This window comes from Leuciscus leuciscus (assembly GCF_965113295.1).
Source record: "Leuciscus leuciscus genome assembly, chromosome: 14".
NCBI classification, from domain to species: domain Eukaryota; kingdom Metazoa; phylum Chordata; class Actinopteri; order Cypriniformes; family Leuciscidae; genus Leuciscus; species Leuciscus leuciscus.
Genome location: NC_138738.1, coordinates 38,283,275 through 38,299,798, shown reverse-complemented (window position 1 = coordinate 38,299,798; position 16,524 = coordinate 38,283,275). Strand labels below are relative to the sequence as shown.

The window sequence follows — 16,524 nt, the reverse complement described above, 5'->3', positions numbered from 1 at the left end:
GTTTGCTATATCTATGCAAGAAAAAAAAAAGGAATAATCTTGATAAAAGTGCAAAACAAGAATTCTCTCATAATTTTCTCACGCTCATGTTGTTCCAAAAGGTTTCTTGTGATTGTGTTTTTTTAGGACTGTTTCCTGAATATGAGTCCCGCCTGGTACCAGAGTCTCATCAAAGTTCTGCTGTCACGCTTCTCACAAAACTGCAGGCACTTTAAAGACGACAGTGGCATTCAGTACCTGGTAAGAGACACACAAACTCACCAGGGGCCAAGACATCTAGGGCCAGATTTACTAAACAGGGGAAAGTAGCGTGAGAGCACAATCCCATAACAGCGCCGATGTGTGTGTAAAGTTCTGCTCGTGATCTACTGACGACACACACATGAAAGAACAGACGCAGCGGATCATTTCCATGATGACCAACACAATCTACCAAGAGCAGCGCAAATTACCATCTGTGTTAAACATGCTTTTGGGGAATAATAGCGCAAATACCAGTAAACTGACGAGCGCAAACCTTAGTAAATCACCTTGCATGATTCATTTAAACACTCTCCTCTCATACATTTTGCATTTAAAAGGGAAACTTCTACAAATGCATATGCAATAAGTTCAGCCGTAAAAATAACCCTGTCTATGCCTTTTCACTGCATATCTTTAGTAAATCCTGACAGTAGTTTTTAACACCTAAAGAAGGTTTGCACTGGACAAGCTTTAGTAAATCTGGCCCTAAGTCTTTTTGAAGTCTTTTATTCTCACTAGGGCTGTAACGAAATTACAGTAAAACAGTAATATTGTAAAATATTGTTACAATTAAAAAACGCTGTTTTCTATGTGAATATATTGTAAAATGTAATGTATTCCTGTGATCAAAGCTGAATTTTCAGCATCATTCCTTCAGTCTTCAGTGTCACATGATCCTTCAGCATGTTAGCAGGGGTCGTGCTGGCCATGTCATAGTACGCTACAAGACAGGAAGTGCTCGTAACCCTTGTGCATCAATTGAAAAAAAGTTATACATAGGTCCATAGTGGAAAAAAATCATAAAAATTTGACTTAAGTTTGGTCTCATTTTAAAGGAAACCCTTGGCAGATTATTGCTGAATTATTTTTATTTTTTTGTCAAATAAAATAAGTTATATAGGTTTAAGTTTATGAAAATGATTTATGAACATTATTTTATATAAAAAAAATTATATTTTATGAAACATGTTTAACTCTAAATCGGCTAGAAAATCAAAGCCATAAATCTAAACAAGCTGTGTTCCAAATTTGAGGATGATATCTCAAAAAATGAGCTTTCGCCAAGATATTGTTGGGGCGCAGTAACAGATTTCCCCATTACATGCCAGCAAAACTCCACTGGTCACACAGTGGTTGGATTTTAGATTCGCTGTTGAGTTTTTCTCTCTCAAATATTACAAGCACACACACGCACACACTTTTTTTATTGCACACATACAAACCACACTCAGACATCCATACCAACACACCCACACAATTATCCAATTGGCTCTAATATGCCGAAGCAGAAAACAGGAATAAAGCGAGTATTTGCTTTATAGGCCAAACCTGAAAAAATGGCACCATCTGGTAATTTTTTTTCAAAATTACAATTTTGAAGCCTTGCCAACAGAATGAAAGCCTCTTAACAAAGATTGCATCATTTTATAGTTAAATGGCCCTGGGATTAAAAATTGCAGTTTTAATGGGTTTCAATGGGGACATTTTTGTCCAAAAGGCGACAAATATTTTGTGTACATAGTGAAAAATAGATTTTTTTTTAAGGAAATGGGGGGTGAAATTGTAAAATTCCCCAAAAAATACACACCTGTGCCAAATGTTATGCAGTTAGCATAAACACAGGCAAAAAAAGACTGAAAAAAACTAAAATGTCCATAAGGATGCACAGTCATTATTGTCCAGGAAGGGCATTGAACTCAGAACTCATGAAACCTGTGGTAAACTGGTACATGATGAGACCTCCAGCGCCTGTGTGTACTAGTTAATGTGAGCAAACACTCAGAGAACATCAGGAGAGTTCAGCAGACGGCACTTCATGCTTCATTCTGTAATCAGAGATGTGGGTTTATGTGAACAGATGATCATTTCACCCTCCATACAAACAGAAACCATGATAAAGCTTAGCGCTGTTTCCTAATGCTGAACACCAGTCCCAGTTAAATGGATTGAGAAGATCAAGGTTCAATTTAAAAGTGAAAAGAAACATCTGGGGTCGCAGTGTGTGTTTGAGTGTAAACTCTCTCTTTTCCAGGCTGTGCTGAACCAGAAGTTCACTGACTGTTTTGTGCTCGTCTTTCTGGACACACAGGCAGGAAAAACGGTGAGTTTTGTCTTATTTTTTAGATATTATATTATATAATTATGTTATGTTATGTACATTTATGTCATGTTATGTTATGTGTAATGTTATAATTCGTTTATTCTAACAAAAATAGATTCAGGTAACATTTCACCAAAAAAATAATATAAAATAATTATATATATTCAGTAGAGAAAATCAAACTTTCCATTTTCCATTATTACCATAATGCATTGTTTTTTGCATTAATTCTTAATGATGATTCTCATTATTGCGATACAGTGAGAGAATGTAAATGTAATATATTTATTTGTAATATTTGCAGTAAAACAAATACTATTATGATGCATACATTATAGATTTCATGCAAAAAAAAAACTTTTATTTATAAATTAATTAGTTTATTTTTCCATTATAGTGTGCTTTTATTTGCATAAAAAGTCAATGAAATGTCATTTTGCCAAAATATTTTTTGCAATATATGTTTTTTTTATGTGGGGAGGGGCGATATGTGACGTGTCAGACCTGATCCCAGCACAGTTCCCAGAGTTCCCCCTGTTGTCTTGTTCTCGTAGAGTCTGAAGGTGGTGTTCAGAGAGCCGCTGCCCGCTCAGAGTCAGCCGAGCAGCAGTCCTCCACCTCAGCTGGTCTCCATGTACCACCATCTGGAGTCGGTCATCAACACCGCGTGCTTCAACCTCTGGACGGGCCTTCTGTGAGCCGGACCTCATCAGATTCAGCTTTGAGCCGCCGGGTGCATCTCGTGTGTGTGATGCGTGCTGCGTCGGACAGGTTGCATCCGTTTAAGCAATTAAATCGCCATCATTTTGCACAACTGCTAAAATGGGCCGCCCTGTTGATGTGAGTGCGGTTAACTGGGAGGGATGGAGTGGTGTGTGAGACTGCACTGGTTTGCCAAAGCCATACTGTCCTCCTGTAGTCTGAGTGTTCATTTGTGCTGTTTATTCTCCGTCTCCTCTCAGATGTTGATGGGAAACCGATGTCTCTGAAGCCCGTGCGCATTAGATTCGGTTTATCATCCAGTGTTCATCCGCGCTCCTCGAGAAACACCTGTTGCTGTAGATTGGATAGTTTTGTGCCCCATAATGCATCATAATTGTCTTTACTGCCATTGCATCATCCCAAAAGTGCCTTTATGCCTTTGTTTTATCTTATGAAGTTGACGGGAGCTTGTGTATCATATTCACCTTTCAAGAAGAATCTCATAAAATCTCGTTGCATTCATCATCAAGCGCGGCGTAACGATTACTCCTACTAACCAGACGACACTAGATGTGTACACTAGATGTGTAAAGGTCGTGGGAAACCTTCGACACGAGACCTTTGCAAACCAAATGTGACTCCCATAGTGAAGAAAACTGAAGAATAATGTGTTTTACTGGTTTGTTTTCTTGAAGGACACTGGAACTTTTTGGAAGAAAGATTTATAAAAACGCTAAGAATGTTAATTAGCAGTTCAAATGTCTGAAACTGAAATTTGTACATTATGTAAATAAATGCTGGTTTGTAAGAAGAAAAAAAACGCTTGACAATAAATCTTAAATTAAAACAAGTGTTCTTTATGTCCGATGCTATTTCATAGACAGCCGTGCACAAGTGAAATATTAATAAAACGATTGATCATGGGAGTCCGTGTTAAGCTGTAGAAAATTACATGTTAATTCATGGTGACCTTTTAGAAAATGCAGGAATTCAAGAAGTTAAATTGGTCTTCATTTGTGATCGTTCCAGTATCTTGTGACCCAGTCCAGACCCGCTTCTGTGGAACCTGGAGAATCACAATTACAAAAATGAATTACCAAGAATCAAATTTCACTCTATACTCTTTGCAACTTAAAAGTTTTGAATCCCAGTGTCCGCAATCAGGATATGAATGCAAGTTAGCCTTATTAGCTAATCATGTACAGTATAAGAAAATATCTTAAGCTCTTTCTGTGCAACATTATTTTCATCTTAAAAATTCATGGAAGAGTTTCATCATTAATAATAAAAACAAGAGCCATTTTAAAGCTCATAACCCTGGCTTTCCTTCACTCACCGCGAGGTTTGTATTCGCAGCCGATGTAATCCTGATAGTCCAGCTCCTCCAGCAGTTTAAAGAGGAAGGAGAAGCTGATCTCTCCGTCGCTGTCCGGCTCGTGGCGGTCGGGAACTTGAGCGATCTGGATGTGGCCTGTGACAGGGATAAACGTGAGGAGTTCACTGACAGATTTTCCTCTGGCTGTTTCTGTGCCTGATGTAGAGCAGGCTTCGTCTCGTTGACGTCTCGTTGATGCCTGTCATGCCTGTTAGTATGATTCATAAGACTGCACGATTTATGTAACTTTAGAAAAATAGGTATTAATGAATCATTCACTTTAAACCAGGAACAGATATTAAAATAAAGGTTTTGCAACAGTGCCACAGAGGAATCATTTATGGTTCCCAAAAGAACCTTTGAGTGATCCGTTCTTTAAGATAACCTTTTTTTTTTTTTTTTACTTTGCAGAACAAAAATGTGTTATATATATATATATATATATATATATATATATATATATACACACACTACCGTTCAAAAGTTTGGGGTCAGTAAGATTTTTTTATGTTTTTAAAAGAAGTATCTTCTGCTCACCAAGGCTGCATTTATTTGATTAAAAAACAATTAAAAAACAGTAATATTGTGAAATATTATGACAATTTAAAATGACTTTTTTATTTTAATATATTTTAAACTGTAATTTATTCCAGTGATCAAAGCTGAATTTTCAGCATCATTACTCCAGTCTTCAGTGTCACATGATCCTTCAGAAATCATTCTAATATGATGATTTGCTGCTCAAGAAACATTCATTATTATTATCAATGTTGAAAACAGTTGTGCACAATTTTTTTTTTTTTTATTCTTTGATGAATAGAAAGTTCAAAAGAACAGCATTTATTTAAAATAGAATATTTTCTAACATTATAAATGTCTTTACTGTAACTTTTGATCAGTTTTTAACTCATCCTTGATGAATAAAAATATTGATTTATTTAATTTCTTTCCCCCAAAAATAAAATAAATTTCTTACTGACCCCAAACTTTTGACCGGTCGTGTTTAATGTTACAAAAGCTTTAGATTTCAGATAAATGTTGTTCTTTTGAACTTTCTATTCATCATAGTATCATGAAATAAAAATGTAAATAACTGTTTTCAACATTGATAATAATCATAAATGTTTCTTGAGCATCAAATCATCATATTAGAATGATTTCTGAAGGATCATGTGACACTGAAGACTGGAGTAATGATGCTGAAAATTCAGCTTTGATCACAGGAATAAATTACATTTTACAATATATTCACATAGAAAACAGCTGTTTTAAATATTAAAATATTTCACAATATTACTGTTTTTGTTTGTATTTTTAATCAAATAAATGCAGCCTTGGTGAGCAGAAGATACTTCTTTTAAAAACATAAATTCTTACTGACCCCAAACTTTTGAACAGTAGTGTATATAAAGAAGCTTTTTCCGCTATAAAGATTATTTTGTGCATTGAATAAGTTTTGTGTGATTAGTGTGTTACCCAGTGTTGGTCAAGTTACTTCAAAAAAGTAACTAATTACTAGCTACTAATTACATCTTCAACAGTGTAATTAGATTAATGTACTAATTACTCTCTCTAAAAAGGTATTACATTACTTGTTACTTTCTAAATCTCAAATCAACCTCAGCCAGTTGAACAATCCAAGGATAGACATGAAACTGTTCTATATAAAATATAAAATTGCATAAATTATTCTTAAAATTATTATTTTCCATATTTAAAGGAAGGTTACATTAAAAAGCATACATTTTAACATTAGACATTACATTTTAATTGTTTGATTTAGATTTGTTCTATTTAGAATAGTCTATAAAGTGTTTATAGTAATGCAATTACATCAGATTTAACTGTAATTAAATTACAGAAAACAATAAGAGTAATCCCTTACTTTTTTAAGGGAAAAGTAATTAAATTACTGTAATTAATTACTTAGTAATGCATTAGTGTTACCCGTTAGCATCTGTCTGAGAAGTGTCATGTGACTGTAATCTGGTGACTGTGTGTTGGCTGTGAATTGGCCTGAAGAGTGCGAGATAAGTTGTTCTTTTCTTTACGAGTCCCACATTTACCTGTCATTGGTAAGTATCTGCGTATATTTTGCGTTAAGTTTCCATCCATGATCTGCCAGTGGTAGATGTCCTAAAAGCAGAGAGAGAGAGATGTGTAATCTGAAGTGACAGATCTGCTTGTGTTCGGCGCTTGATCATCTTCACTGTGGGTTTTCTGAAACACTCGAGTCCTTCCTTCTCCGTCTGGAAACAAACACAGCATCTGCCTAATGCACAAACTCCCCTCTTATGATTTATTCAAAGAGCGCTGAAAGTGATTTTATTATCCAGGAAAGGACAGCGTGTGCAGTGCAGTCGCTCGTAATAAGAGAAGTGAAAATGACTTCCCATGATGCTCGTTTCTCACTGCTGCTACAAACAAAGTTAAAACGCGGAGCACAACAGGTTGAAAGAGCAGATAACCGGATTCTAACAGAAACATGAGTGCTTTCACTGTGTTTTATAGTGGATTGCAATGCAGTTTCTTACGGAAGCTTGTTTTCACCATGGCATAAAAAAGGTAATTTCACAATTATGACTTTTTCCCGCACAATTGCATGTTTAAGAGTCCTGTTACACGACACCGTTTTCAACTTAAACTTTGGTTAAACTTTATTTTAAGGTGACGTAGTTACATTGTACTCGAGTAAGTACTGAATAATATTAATTAACTACATGTACTACGGTGTTTTAGGAACCTGAAATCACAAACTTTTGCAAACGGGTTTCAAAGTGCATGTTTCTGAAGAGAGATACCGTTATCGTCTCTGTGTAAACTACAAAAACGTGGATTTGTGAAAACAGTGACGTCATGCACCTGTGTATTACGTGTTCAGTCTATAGACCTTATGCGCCAGAGAAACAAGGAGAAATCGAATATTGTCTTTTAACTTCCGTTTTTGCGGTCGCTCTGTATATTTCTATGGCGCTGCTGTCCAGGAGTAATTCGCTTTTGAAGTGGATTTACTTAATGTAAAGTTAACGAAAGTTATCATGAGGATTGTAATGTTTAAAGCAGATGTCTTAACAAATGTCAGTCGACCGGGAAGATTTTAAAACGAGCCGTTCATTCATTATACGCAAGATCGCTGTGAAAATACAGACCGGAAGTCAAAAGACAACGAGCGCAGCGCTGAAAAGGGGCGGAGCTACAGAAGGTCTATAGGTGTGTAGTGTTTCTTTACAAAGTGACATCGCCATCTACTGGCCTGGCAGCAGAATACAACGTTTTTAGTCGTTTTCACTGATCCGTGTGAACGGGGATCATTTCGACAATGTTGTCGTCTATACACGAAAAACGCACTTTTCAGTTTTTAGTACATCACTGTTGTGTAAATGTAACCAAAATCTCACAATTCTAAGTTTATATCTAATCTCAGAATTGTGAGAAATAAAGTACAAATTGCGAGATATCAACTCAGAATTATCAGAATAATGAGATTTTTTTTTGTTTTATTCTGTGGTGAATACAAGCTTCCATAGTTTTTTTTTTAGGGTGTTGAAGAAGCATAAAAATTGAAATTTTATATTTTTTCAAATTTCTTTAAAAGGGATACTTCACCTCTGGAACGATGAATGTGTATTTAAAATGGGTCATTTATGTAGTAGAAATGTGAAATTATTTTTGAATTTGGAGCCTTCTAGACAATGTATTTTTGGAATACATGTATTTTCCCAGAATGCATTGCTTCAATGCCTTACGAGGCCACTCCCAAGCCACGCCTACCGGTAAGAGCGCGCAGTTAAACAACTAGGCTAGGCTACTAGTTGACTCGAAACTTAAAAGTCTCCGTGACGAGTCTGCTCGGGATTTCGAGATCACCCAAAATGTCCAACTGTAGAAAGCAAAATCCGAATCCCGGACATTTTGGACGATCTCGACGGCCGAAAAAGAGGATGGTAACCCCTACTACTCAACTTTCTCCTACTACTCAACTTTCTCCACAGAACAAGAGCCTGTTAGCTTAGCTTCCAAAAAAAGATGGCTGACACTATGTGTACATTCTGTGAGTGAGATCCCACTATGGGCGGGTTGAGAACATGCGGGACAGCTCCTCCTACTGGCTGGAGTCTTTAGCCTCTGGCCAGAAAATCCTCAGATGACGCAAAATGACGATTTGTGCGTCATCTGAGGATTTTTTCCAGACAAAAAATACATAAATCTCTCGTCTCAGGGGGATATGAGGGTGGAAAGCACGGTCACTCGAAAATACTACAGGTTTTCTACAGATACAAAGCTTAATGCTAAATGCTGAAGTATCCCTTTAAGTTAAAATTATGAATATATAAGACAAGGTTTGTCAAGTCACTTCAACATTTAGAATCTCCTTCAGGCGTTTTCCTTTTCAATAATCCTGAAAAAAGAACAAATATTTGATGAATATTTGAATAAAATATGAAAATATCTTGAGCTTGTGATAACCACAGAGGTTATTTCTGGCCATAGACTTGTCTCCACTTCCTTCCACTATAGAAAAATCAAGCCAAGAGATCCTGTTGAGATCTTGCTAGCAGTCTCTCAATTAATTTAGGATTGCAAAAGCTGCATGAATAATGCTGAAATAAAAGCCTTGACTTCGGGGAAAAACTAAACCGCTTTGCAGAAAGTGTGTTCACTCACCATCTGCATCCTGATGCTGGGATGACTGACTCTCTGCAGAATCACTGCAGCTACGGGACAAAAACACACACGTAAATGATCCCGAATCCAAACACACAATCATCCATGGAAACAGAAGCGTCTTACCCTGGTGTGGGGAGTGGAGGAAATATCGTGGATCTGTGATCCTGGTGTTGATGGGCTCAATCAGTCCAAGAATGCCTTCCTGTACAGTCCAGAACACAATACAGAGACACAGCTGATGTCTTAAAAACACTGTGATCATCACTCCAGTCTTCAGTGTCACATGATCCTTCAGAAATCATTCTGATATGATGATTTGATGTTCAAGAAACATTTATGATTATTGTTGAAAACAGTTGAGCTGCTTCATATTTTTCAAACGAAGGGCATTTATTTGAAATATAATCTTTTGTAACATTATAAATGTCTTAACAGTCACTTTTGATTAATTCTATGTCTCCTTGCTGAATAAAAGTAAAAAAAAAAAATTGTATTCTAAAAGAGAAATATTGCATCTATGGAATGGAATGTAAATTGTTGCATAAATAAGCATAAATTAATTTACTTATATTTTAATGATTTTTTTAGTGATTACTGATTAAATAAGCAGTCTTAGCTAGGCATGCACCGATATGAAAATTATGACAGATGACTGATAATTATTTATATTTGAAAGCCGATAACCGATATATTGGCTGATAAATCTAAACCCAAATTTGTATATAATTTTTGAGAGCCTAATTACAAAAACCTCACCATTAAAATCCATGTCCCAAGCACACATTTATAATGTTCTCATTATAATTTTATGTAGCCGATATGACAGATTTGCGCTATTAATGTTGCACTTCACTGTATTTTCAGTGATTCCAATCATATTTCAAGCAATTCAGAACCATCATGGTGAACAGTGCGCATCTGAAGAGTCTCAGCTGAAGGAAATTATCCATTATTTATCAGCTTTAATATATCAGCCAACTTTTCTTATCGGGCTGATAAGTTTAAAAATGGAACATATCGGCAGCTACTGATATGGTGGCCGATATATCGAGCATCCCTGGTCTTAGCTTAGGCTTTACTATTTCTTCCTTTTAAAAGCTATTATGATTGACAGCTTTAGCATGTAAAAGGAATTAGCCTAATCTATCAAAACCACAGCTGTCATTCTGAAATGAGGAGACTAAAGAAAACTTCACAGAGAATCTGGTCCTCTGCCATGTGACTCATGCTGCAGTGAAGGGGTCAGAGGTCACCTGTGAGAGGACACCCGCTGCATGTTTCAGGTTCTGCACAAACGTGTCCTCCATCTCCATGGCGACGGCAGATCGGTCGGCCCCCGCAGGAACCCTCCCAGCCATCAGGTGGATCCTGGAGAGAAACACCAGCATGAGTTCCTCTCAGTAAAACACGGTAAAAGCGGATCGCCTCCAGCAGACGTCTCAAGATCGGCTCAAATCTCATGTGAATGTGTTAGATGAGACGTTTGGAGGTCTGGGGCAGAGATGATTTCAGAAGATCTCAATCTATTTCAGTGAGGAACAGCGTGAACCTTCACGTCTAGACGCTTAAGTTCTGTTTCCCACTCTCTCAGCTTCAGTGCGCATTGAGCGAAGGCTTTGCATAATGTGAAGGGAACTATGAGCGGTTCACTGTGAATATAAATCAGCTCATTGAAACAATGCATCCCTGTTATAGTTACATTAGGCATTTTGTGTCCTAACCAGACACCGAGCAACGAGCAATAAAAGTGATCGCTTCCATAAATCCCACACTTCATTTTGTTCAGTGGTTTGTATTGGTTTGTATTTCTGCAGCATCAGACCGGGTTTCCCGGCACAAAATGCATTGCCATAGAGCGCTGGAGTGATGACGTATTTCTGCAGGCAAACCCGGAAGTTCATCATGATAATCTTGCGTTTATGAATTATAAAGCCTAAATACAGAAGTAAAAAGCTAAACGTATGCTATAAAGGAACTACACCAGTCACATGACTTCAACATCACTATCACTAAGCTTCTGACAACTCTTTCAATCTGTATTTAATAAACATTTTGAGGTAGAATAGTTTGCAAGAGCACCGACTATAAACACACTGTAAGGCTGTAAGAGCGACTAGTGAGTAGATTCGTGTCTCTGTCATTTAGACACTTGGTAGCAACTGCCTTTTACAAGACAAGTAAAAGATTTAAAAATCACATTAATGCTGCATTACATAGGATAAAATATAAAAATAATCTTGAGCTTGTGTTAAAGGGTTAGTTCACCCAAAAGTGAAAATTCTGTCAGTAATTACTCTCCCCTCATGTTGTTGCAACCCCGTAAGACTTTCCTTCATCTTCAGAACACAAATTAAGATATTTTTTATTAAATCTGACAGCTGGCTCACTCCTCCATCAGAACGTAGGCTCACTATTGGCCGACGCTGGTCATGTGTGACGCGTGTGATGCTGGCTACACTGTTACACTACGTGAACTCACTCAGAGACAGAAAATGAATAGTTGAATAAAGTCATTATTTTAGGGGTTTTTTGCACACAAAAAGTATTCTCGTCGCTTGATGAACTTAAGGTTGAGCCACGGTAGTCACTTGGACTATTTTAACGATGTCTTTACTAACTTTTCTGGGATGGCAGATATCGATTACCTAGCAGCCTATGGAGGAGTGAGACGGCTCTCAGATTTCATCAAAAATATCTTAATTTGTGTTCTGAAGATGATCGAAAGTCTTACGGGGTTGAACAACATGAGGGAGAGTAATTACTGACAGAATCTTCATTTTTGGGTGAACTAACCCTTTAAGCACAGAGCTTATTTCTGGCCATAGACTTGTCTCCACTTCCTTCCACTATAGAAAAATGAAGGCAAGATATCCTGTTGACATCTTGCAGCAGTTCTGTCATGTGGAGCCTGAATCTGTGCAGTATCTGTGACGTAGAGATCCTGAGGTGGAGTCACGGCATCAAGCTCACGCTTACACAGCACAAGCTTTTCTCAAGCACAGCTGTCAATCATAACGTTACACTCCGCTTTTATAGCATCAAATAACTAACTAAAACCAAACGTATTGGTAAAAAACCTGTTGAACATACATATGTGTGATAAGAACTACCTAAAATGCCAGAAACCATCTTTGGGAAAAAAGTATTTTAATTTTAAAGGTGCTCTAAGTGATGATGGGAGTGTTGACATTCGAATTGTTGTCAAACAAAACGGAGGCTAGCTAGACCCTCCCTCCTCCTCATCCCGTCTCCTCCCTCCTCCCCTCCCTTCCGGCATAAAGGAAAGTCAAAATAGTCACTAAAAACAAAGTTAAGTTTTACTGATACTTCATTCAATGTGTAATGTCACCAAGTTAGATAAATGCTTTTATATATTGCAGAACAGAATGCAGAAAAAGAGAAACATTGTCTTAAAATCGTTTCGCCACCTGAGGTTATAACTATAACTATAGCTCCCATACAAGGACGCAATAATAGCAAGATAACGTTATCTTCGCGTTTCCCAGTGAGCATAAACAACGGCGGCGGCGTAAACAAATTTAGTCAAAGTTTTCGATAGCCTATAAATGAACATTCAAATCCATAACAAACAGTGGATGAAAACAATCATTCACACAAATTGTCGCCCTACTGTGAATTTGCTTGATCATTTACAATAGAGATTGATCGCTAGCTGAAACATATATGTTGTATTCACCAAAGCTAACGCTGACTGCATAGTTCTAGCTAATTATCCTTGTGTTGGTTAGGCGAACATGAACGTCAGTTTAGAAAGAAATATGGATTGACCTGTTCTGCAAAAACAGAGCAACTGAATGTCTGATTGGAAGCCCTTCTGCCGGCGGAGTTCTCGCCACCTTTCGAGGGTTTTTCCGATGTAAATTCGGGACTTCGCGCGTTCCTTATCCTTGTCCCTTATCCTTGTTATTGCTCTTCTTTGCAATTTGTTCATCGGAACGTCGTCTCTTTATTCGTGTGTCGGCCATAATTCAAACTTCCCTCTTCATGCTTCTCTCTCCTCCACACCCCCTTCATGTGCACGCACACACTAACCCCACCCTCAAATACTTCTTGTCGGTGATTGGCTGGAGCACTGTTTGTTGTGTTTCGTGGTGCGGGTGAGCCCAGTTTGTTTTTATTGCCGTTTGTGGAGCCTGTGGTGTCTACAGAGACCGCGTTTTTTTACAGTGTGTTCAGGGGACAGGCAGCTAGCGGATAGTGAGGAGATGTTTGTTGTATGTGACAAAAAATGTTTTGGCCTAAAAAACACGTGACATCACTTAGAGCACCTTTAACTGGATTTTTTAGTTTGGCTCGTGTCCCACTCGATTACATGGAGAAGGCGGGGTTTATGACCTATACTGGGACCATTGAAATGCTTCAGCTTCACTTTTCAGCACGCTTCAGGCATTTAACCAAAAAAACATTATAAAACACTGAGTTTGTCTGAAATCACAAACTGTCTTGAGTATGTTCTACATAGTATGAGTGTGTGTGGTATGAATGTAATCTGGATGTACTACAGTCACCATACTGTCATTATCATGTGACCTACCAGCATCAGTTATGTTGCTTCACTGTCATTCACAAATCCTCTCCTGTGGCCTCATGGGATAGTAAAGTGTTCATTATATGCTCACTTCAGAATCTCACTGGAAGTAGTAGATCATCTGGGGACTTTTTGCCTATAGTCTTTTATGAGTACTGTGAATTAGGACATACTTCTTTTGTTACATACTGTTTTTCACCAACTGTATAGTAGGGAAGTACGAGATTTCGGAAGCAGCCGATGATTTCAGGACAATGGAAACAGAAGTGCTAAAATGCTAAAACTCGTTTCTGGGTTTTGGTCTACAAACATACATCATCCTCACAGCTCTCTGTTGGACTAAGACCCTGCTCTTCATGCATATCAAACACCAGTCCAGAGTAAGACTCCCACCAGTACCTTCTGCAGTCCAGTGCTTTAGCGAACCGCACCGCCAGATCCAAGCCTTGCCTGAACTCCTGCTCTCTCCCGGGAACAGCACACAATCCCAAATCTCCGGCATCTAAATCTCCTGCACAACAAATAACACATAAGAGTCATCATTCATTTCAGGCCATTATGACATCATCGGGGAGATAAACCATCCAGAAAGGTTTGCAGCATATATCTTTACAATATACATTTTCTAACTTTTCTTTATGACTGTATTGGACAAAAAGCCATTTATGTTTGTGTTTATTGCCATTTAACTGGTAATAAACCGTTTATTAGCCATTTAACTCTGATGCACAAAATGGTGGAGGATATATAAGTTAAAACCTGATGATGGACAGCACACCTATGACTGAAACTATCCACAGCACAGTTTGAATGAGGTCTGTGTTTTAAAGCTGAATTAGGAAACGAAGAGGGATTTCAGAAGTGTTAATGTGCAGTGCAACAAGTCTTACATCAGAGCAGAACTGCATCAGATCAGTGTAACGGGTTCACTCTTCCCCCGGGAGTTGAGAAAGGTCAGATCTATTCCATTAAGCAGTTTTATCTGCATATGAAGCACCATTATGTCTGACCAATGAACTGAAAGTTATTCTATTCCTGTCTTTGATAAACACCCTTCAGTGACCTTTAACTGTGAGCTGACAGGTTAGAGAACTCTCATTATATCACTGCCATTACAGTTTCACACATCACTTTCATAAACAATATATCTATCTATCTATCTATCTGACTGACTATCTATCTATCTATCTATCTGACTGACTATCTATCTGACTGACTATCTATCTATCCATCCATCTATCAATCTGACTATCTATCCATCCATCCATCTATCAATCTGACTATCTATCCATCCATCTATCAATCTGACTATCTATCCATCCATCTATCAATCTGACTATCTATCCATCCATCCATCCATCTATCTATCTGACTGTCTATCTATCCGTCTGTCTGTCGTCTATCTATTTTTCATCTGTCTTTCATTCTCTGACTGACTATCTGTCTATATAGCTATCTCTAACTGTCTATCTATCTAGCTATTTCTAACTATCTATCTATCATCTGTCTTTCTCTCTCTGTATTTCTGTCTGTTTATCTATCTATCTCTAACTGTCTATCATCTGTCTTTCTCTGTCTGTCTGTCTGTCTGTCTGTCTGTCTGTCTATCTATCTGTTTGTGTCATTCACTGTGTGTTATGGTGCGTTCAAGTCCTCCTGGGAAGTTCGTATTATGAGATGGGAAGTGTTTACGACGGTATGTGTGTTCAAGCCACTTTCGTCGGAGTAAGATGACGATTTACATTCTTTTAATTAAATACACAAAAATACACCAAGGTTCTTAAACTCTAGTTCTAGAAAATGAAGAACTAATAAATGTGCATCAGGTGTGCTTTGCTTTTTTATGTTTTTAATTAACTTATGAAAGCCACTGCAAACTTTATCGTTACATATTACATTGTTATATTGTAATACCATCATATACTGTGCAGGCAATTAGCTTACTCCGCTGTGAAAAGCCTGACAATATCACTGTATTCCGCCATGTTTCTCACTGACACACCCCCAACTCGGGGCTTAAAGAAAATCCCGAACTTCCCACTCGAATTTACGACATTGTGGTGGCGTTCATGTGCGTTCAACTCGTAAATACAATCTTTACGAGATGACTTGAACGCACCATTGTTTCTGTCTTACCCGGAGGAGTGTTTATGAGAGCAAATTCGAGTCCAGTTTCATCCTTCACTGTTTTTAACTCTTTCAGGTCCGCATTGTAGATCCACGCCGCCTCGACCGCTCGGAACCCCGCACGCGCCGCGGCGCGCATCCTCTGCGTGAACTCCGGCAACTCCGTGAAGAGCCAGGAAATATTGGCACAAAACTTTAACGGGGCCATTGAAACGTCTGCAGCAGGACAAACACACACAGCCGTTTAGGAGATAGACAGCAGAACTAATATCTAACTGAATGATCAAGGTCCAGCCACACGTGCTCAGTGTTTACATCCTCAGATCACCTGACTGAACACGTGTCTCTCTGCGCGCATGCGCACGGACGCTTAGGCTGTCTCGGTCATGATTACCGAATTTTTAATATTACACATAATTACATATATATAACTTATATTTAACAATGATGCATATTTTATGTTATTAAGAATATTAATAATTATTTCATTACAATTATTAAGGTTGGTGGTTGGTGCTAATTGTTACCATTTCTTAGGGAAGTTTTAATATTAAAAGCCAGTTTCTTGTATGTACGCAAACTTTAAAGTCTTGACTAAAAAGCTACTAAACAGATATTTTTTAATCTCTGGGGAGATTAAAAAATTCAAAAAATCTATAAAAAAGAATAAAAACGATTTTAACTTAACCTGTGGTGCATGTTGTCACATTAGGCATTAAACGACCTATTAGAGGCATTTTAGCAAAAAACACTGCCAGA

At 37.7% G+C, this 16,524-nt stretch overlaps 2 protein-coding genes across 23 annotated transcripts in view; one reads left to right on the top strand and one right to left on the bottom strand.

The window, feature by feature from the left end:
* szt2 (SZT2 subunit of KICSTOR complex) overlaps positions 1-3,866 on the top strand; it is a 121,892-nt gene extending 118,026 nt beyond the window's left edge. For all 22 annotated transcript variants that reach the window (XM_082136084.1, XM_082136085.1, XM_082136079.1 and 19 more), the window contains 3 exons: positions 127-240; positions 2,276-2,344; positions 2,899-3,866. In XM_082136084.1, coding sequence (XP_081992210.1) covers positions 127-240; positions 2,276-2,344; positions 2,899-3,042 — 327 coding nt within the window. In that variant the 3' untranslated portion in view covers positions 3,043-3,866. The remainder of the gene's footprint in view (positions 1-126; positions 241-2,275; positions 2,345-2,898) is intronic.
* A 16-nt stretch (positions 3,867-3,882) lies between these two features.
* Positions 3,883-16,103, bottom strand: hyi (hydroxypyruvate isomerase). The gene is made up of 8 exons (XM_082136232.1): positions 15,775-16,103; positions 14,038-14,149; positions 10,343-10,457; positions 9,213-9,291; positions 9,087-9,136; positions 6,488-6,557; positions 4,383-4,517; positions 3,883-4,112 (listed from the first exon to the last, which is right to left on the bottom strand). Exons 1-8 carry the CDS (start codon positions 15,971-15,973, stop codon positions 4,057-4,059), a joined length of 816 nt encoding a protein of 271 aa, XP_081992358.1. The 5' UTR covers positions 15,974-16,103; the 3' UTR covers positions 3,883-4,056.
* Between the last annotated feature and the right edge of the window lie 421 nt (positions 16,104-16,524).

Coding starts and splice junctions, on each gene's coding strand:
- hyi (XM_082136232.1), bottom strand. CDS start 15,973: ATGGCCCCGTTAAAGTTTTGTGCCAATATTTCCTGGCTCTTCACGGAG. Junction 6,558..9,086: donor CCAGCATCAGGATGCAGATG/GTGAGTGAACAC, acceptor CTCTGCTTTTAG/GACATCTACCACTGGCAGAT. Junction 4,113..4,382: donor CTGCGAATACAAACCTCGCG/GTGAGTGAAGGA, acceptor GTGATTCTCCAG/GTTCCACAGAAGCGGGTCTG.